The 4639-nt window shown below is 38.4% G+C and overlaps 1 protein-coding gene across 2 annotated transcripts in view; it reads right to left on the bottom strand.

Moving 5' to 3' along the window:
- Window positions 1–4639, bottom strand: part of SYF2 (SYF2 pre-mRNA splicing factor) — a 13960-nt gene that overhangs the window by 7338 nt on the left and 1983 nt on the right. Inside the window, exons 3-6 of one of the 2 annotated variants that reach the window (XM_004377257.2) lie at window positions 3667–3792; window positions 3094–3211; window positions 2671–2761; window positions 1772–1870 (exon numbers count right to left, since the gene is read on the bottom strand). In XM_004377257.2, coding sequence (XP_004377314.1) covers window positions 1772–1870; window positions 2671–2761; window positions 3094–3211; window positions 3667–3792 — 434 coding nt within the window. The remainder of the gene's footprint in view (window positions 1–1771; window positions 1871–2670; window positions 2762–3093; window positions 3212–3666; window positions 3793–4639) is intronic. The other variant, XM_023732100.1, reaches the window with a different exon arrangement.

Here is a 4639-nt window from a genome sequence, read left to right as displayed (position 1 = left end):
GATTTGGCACTTCCTTAAAAAGCTAGAAATAGAAGTACCATATGATCCAGCAATCCCACTCCTTGGAATATATCCTAGAGAAATAAGACCCATCACACAAATACATATATACACATCCATGTTCACTGCAGCACTGTTCACAATAGCAAAAAGACGGAAACAACCTATGTGCCCATCAACGGATGAATGGATAAACAAATTATAGTATATTCACACAATGGATACTACACAACGATAAAGAACAATGATGAATCTGTGAAACATCTCATAACATGGATGACTCTGGAAGGCATTATGCTGAGTGAAATTAGTCAGTCACAAAAAGACAAATATTGTATGACACCACTATTATAATAACTCAAGGTTTAAACACAGAAGAAAACATTCTTTGATGGTTACCAGGGTGGGGAGGGAGGGAGAAAGGAAGTCACTGACTAGATGGTAGACAATAATTATCTTAGGTGAAGGGAAAGACAGTACATAATACAGGGAGAGTCAGCACCACTGGATTAAACCAAAAGCTAAGAAGTTTCCTGAACACAACCAAACACTTTGAGGGACAGTGCGGCAGGGGCCTAGGGACCATGGCTTCAGGGGACATCTAGGTTAACTGATGTAACAAAGTTTATTAAATATTCTGCATCACACTTTGGTGAGTGGCATCTGGGCCGCTAGCGAGCAGCCATCTAAGATGCTTCAACAGGTCCCAACCCACCTGCAGCAAAGAAGAATGAAGAACACCAAAGACACAAGGAAAATATTAGCCCAAGAGACAAAAGGGGTCACATATACCAGAGACTCCATCAGCCTGACACCAGAAGAACTAGATGGTGCCCGGCTACCACCCATGACAGCCCTGACAGGGAACACAAGAGAGAGTCTTTGACAGAGCAGGAGAAAAGTGGAGTGCAGAACTAAATTCTAGTAAAAAGGCCAGACTTAATGGTCTGACTGAGACTGGAAGAACCCCAGAAGACATGGCCCCCGGAATCCCTGTTAACCCAGAACTAAAACAATTCCCAAAGCCAACTCTTCAGACAAAGAACAGACTGGACTATAAGACATAAAAATGATATTCGTGAAGAGTGTGCTTCTTAGTTCAAGTAGATACACGAGACTAAAGGGGAAGCTCCTGTCCGGAGGCGAGATGAGAAGGCAAAAGGGATAGGAGCTGGCTGAATAGACACAGGAAATCTGGGGTGGAAAGAAGGTCACATTATAAGGATAGAAACTAGGATCACAGAACAATGTGTATAAATTTTTGTATGAGAAATTAACTTGAGCTGTAAACTTTCACCTAAAGCACAAAAAAAAAAAAAAAACACAAATATAACTGAGGCACATTTACCAGCACATTCTTGCCTCTTCAAATCAAATAGTGGGGTAGCTGTTAAAGAAAAAGCCTTTAAAGAAGAATTTTCTTCAGACTTTTCCCCTTCCATTTTAACAATTCAATTTCATCAATATTTTGCATCTCCATTCCAAATCATTTGAACTCAATCCATACCCGAGTTTCAAATTTTTCTTAACTAAGAACATCCTACTTAGGTATTTAGCATTTTAATCAGCACGTATCAAAAAATGTCTCCCTGGACTTTTTATTAAAATATAAGTATTGCTGTGATAACAACACTGTGGTTTGTTTGTTTAAGTCTTTACCTTTTAGAAATACATAATGAAATTAGCAAGCACAGTTTCTGTCTGCTCAATTCATTCTCAGCACATTATATCCACTCTGTCCTCACTTTAGGCTGCTCTACTGAGTACTCACTGTTTTTCCAGATCTACGACCATCCTATCGATTTCCTCTGTGGAAGGCACATGTGTTCCATGAATAAGACTATTGGACGTCGGGAAAAACTCTTCTCCACTGAAAAGACAGCAAAATGGACTTACAGCAACACATTGTCAAATTTCAAACTAAACTAGCATTCGTGATGACAGACAAAATATGTACATATATTTACTGTGAGGTCCTACCTTAATTTTTTTTTAGGAAAAAGAAAGTACAGAATTGGAAGGGACCTAAGAAATCATCTACTAGAACACCTCCTACTCCTACTCCAACAAGAAGCCAGGGCCAGAGTTAGAGGACTTACCAAATACCCAAAGCTGGGATTAGAACTTCTAGGTCAAGTTATTTCTCTTTCCACTAAAGCAGGGGTCAGCTAACTACAGCCTGCCACTTGTTTTTATAAACAGTTTATTAGAACACAGCCACGCCCATTCATCTCCGCAGCCTCCGTGGGGGCTTTCACAACACAGCAGCAAAGCTGCTTGGCTATGACAGAGACTAGGTGGACCACAAAACCTACAGTATTTACTAACTGGCCCTTTACCAGTTCACCCACCCCTCACTAACACATTCTGTCTCCAAAAATAATACCTAAGTAACTATGGTAATCTGGGTATTATTCTGGGTATTACCCATTCAACACCCAGTCTTAGACGGCTCGCCTAGAAAGAAAACCCAGTGGCTGGCTTAACTGCTAAGGAATGAGCAATAAATAGTGTTGTCAAGATCAGAGACCACTCTCTTAGCTGTTGATAACACACACCTCAGCATTAAAGTGTGTTTGCATTTCTGTGCGTGTGTCTGTTGTACACACACAAACACAGATATACCATCTCGTGATGAAAAAGGAACTTGAATTAATCCTGTCAACTTACTGTTTATCTCTCATTCTCTCATACGTTTCCATGTCAGGTTTTATCTGTTTGGTCAACCGATGATACTGACGTAACTGGGCAGCAGCATAATCTAAAAATAAAAGTAATGTCAGAAATTATGTATTTCCTTGTTTGAGCATTACTAGTCGGAGAAAAATCAAAACTATTAAGTAATATATGTAAAAGAAACTAATCTAAGCATAGCTTCTATCCTGAAGATGTTGACGATATGGGCTTTGACTAATTCTACCAGAAAGAATAAAATAATCCAGCATTTTACGTCTGTCATATGAGACATATTTGTATTTTTCCTGGGTTTAGACCTCTTAGAGAATATTCCATGAAGGAAATACAGGGGGCATACCCTCCCTTGAAACCAGAAACAGTGAAGGCAACACTTAATAAAAGAAAGGGCAGTTCTACCTGAAAATCCCAGATCGGGGTTCTTCCTCTTCTTCTTCCTCTCCCACCTTTCCGCATCTTCTGCACTAATCTCCAACAGCTTCACTTTCTCATAGTCTTCGCCTTTTGCTGCACATTCCTAAAAAGAGAAAAAGGAAACAAAAAGAGCCATGCTACCTGCAACTGTGACACAGGCAATGATTTATATTAAATCAAGAAAGATCCAATAAAGATATCAAGCAACATCTTAAAAATAATGATTAATATTCAAAGGAAATTTAGGTATCTGCTATGGTATATAAGAAGTGAACACATCAATTTAAAAAATAATACTGTTTATCAGGTATCAGACTCTGCTTTAAATGTTTTACATGCATTAACTCATTTAATTCATAATTAACAGATGAGAAAACAGAAGCACAGAAAGAATAAATAACTCGCCCAGAGTGTTACAGCTAGTGAAGAGCAGAGTGAGGAACTGCAATCTAGCAGTCTGGCTCCAGAGCCAGTATACTCAAGCACCACATTACACAGTCTCAGTACAATACACCGATTGAATAAACCACTTATGAAGATAGCAGGGTAGTTCTTAACCTTCTTCTTTTCTTCTTCCCGCAATTCCCATTCCAAACGGGCTTTTTTGGCTTCCCAATTTGCAGGTAACTTAAGCCTTTTATCTTCTTCCACCACTTCCTGATGATTTAATTTGCGAGCTTCATTCTAAAACCGTAACATGAAAAGTCTGTCAGCTGAAATGAGAAAATAAATCTAAAAAGATCTCGCATTCTTTGAGGAGGGTCAGGTAAGATACTGCAACAAGGGGTTTCCATTTTATCCTGAAGTAGCAGACAGGCATCAAAGGATTTTAAGCAAGGGAACAGCAAAATTAGGTTTGCATTTGTATACAGTCAAGAAAAATGTGTTGGCCTCCAATGGTTTGCTACTTTCAGAGGCCTGGGGGTTAATATCAGCTTTGTCTTTATTTAGCTGTGTGGTCCCTTTGAGCAGGTTCCTTAAGAGTTGAATTGGAACAAGGTTTCGAAAAGTCAGGGAGTCATTACTGGAGTGGTGCTTGAGTAGACTTCAGATGACATTAAATAATGTTAAATCACAAGATGAGAAAGACATTCTACTTTCAATTCTCTTTTAACCCTGACTAATTCAAGTGAAATGCTCAAACTGGGTCTGGAGGGTTTTAACACCTCTATATCACTAACACTTTCTAAGTCCCCCTCCCTTTAATATTTTAACAATTTATATTATGATAAATGAAAGGAATTTTCCATTTAAAATACTAATAAACAGCCTATTTTAAAATAAATTTAATCACATACAAGAAGATGAGTAACTCTTCTTAAGAAAAACTTGTTAAGGAAGCTGGTGATAGGGAACACAAGGTTGAGTAAGGATATTGTTGATGTGTTGTGAGATTGTTAACCATTGTCATAGGGCAACATTTATAGTAACTGTTAAATGAAAAACTATTTTGTTCTGTAAGCCTTCATCTTAAGTGAGAATAACAGCACAATTGGAAGAGCGTAGTCAATGTCACTGAACTGTGTATGTA

This window comes from Trichechus manatus, unplaced genomic scaffold (assembly GCF_000243295.1).
Source record: "Trichechus manatus latirostris isolate Lorelei unplaced genomic scaffold, TriManLat1.0 scaffold00048, whole genome shotgun sequence".
In the NCBI taxonomy this organism is placed as follows: domain Eukaryota; kingdom Metazoa; phylum Chordata; class Mammalia; order Sirenia; family Trichechidae; genus Trichechus; species Trichechus manatus.
Note: the sequence above shows the minus strand (reverse complement) of the source record. Positions and strands in the feature narration are given on the sequence as shown.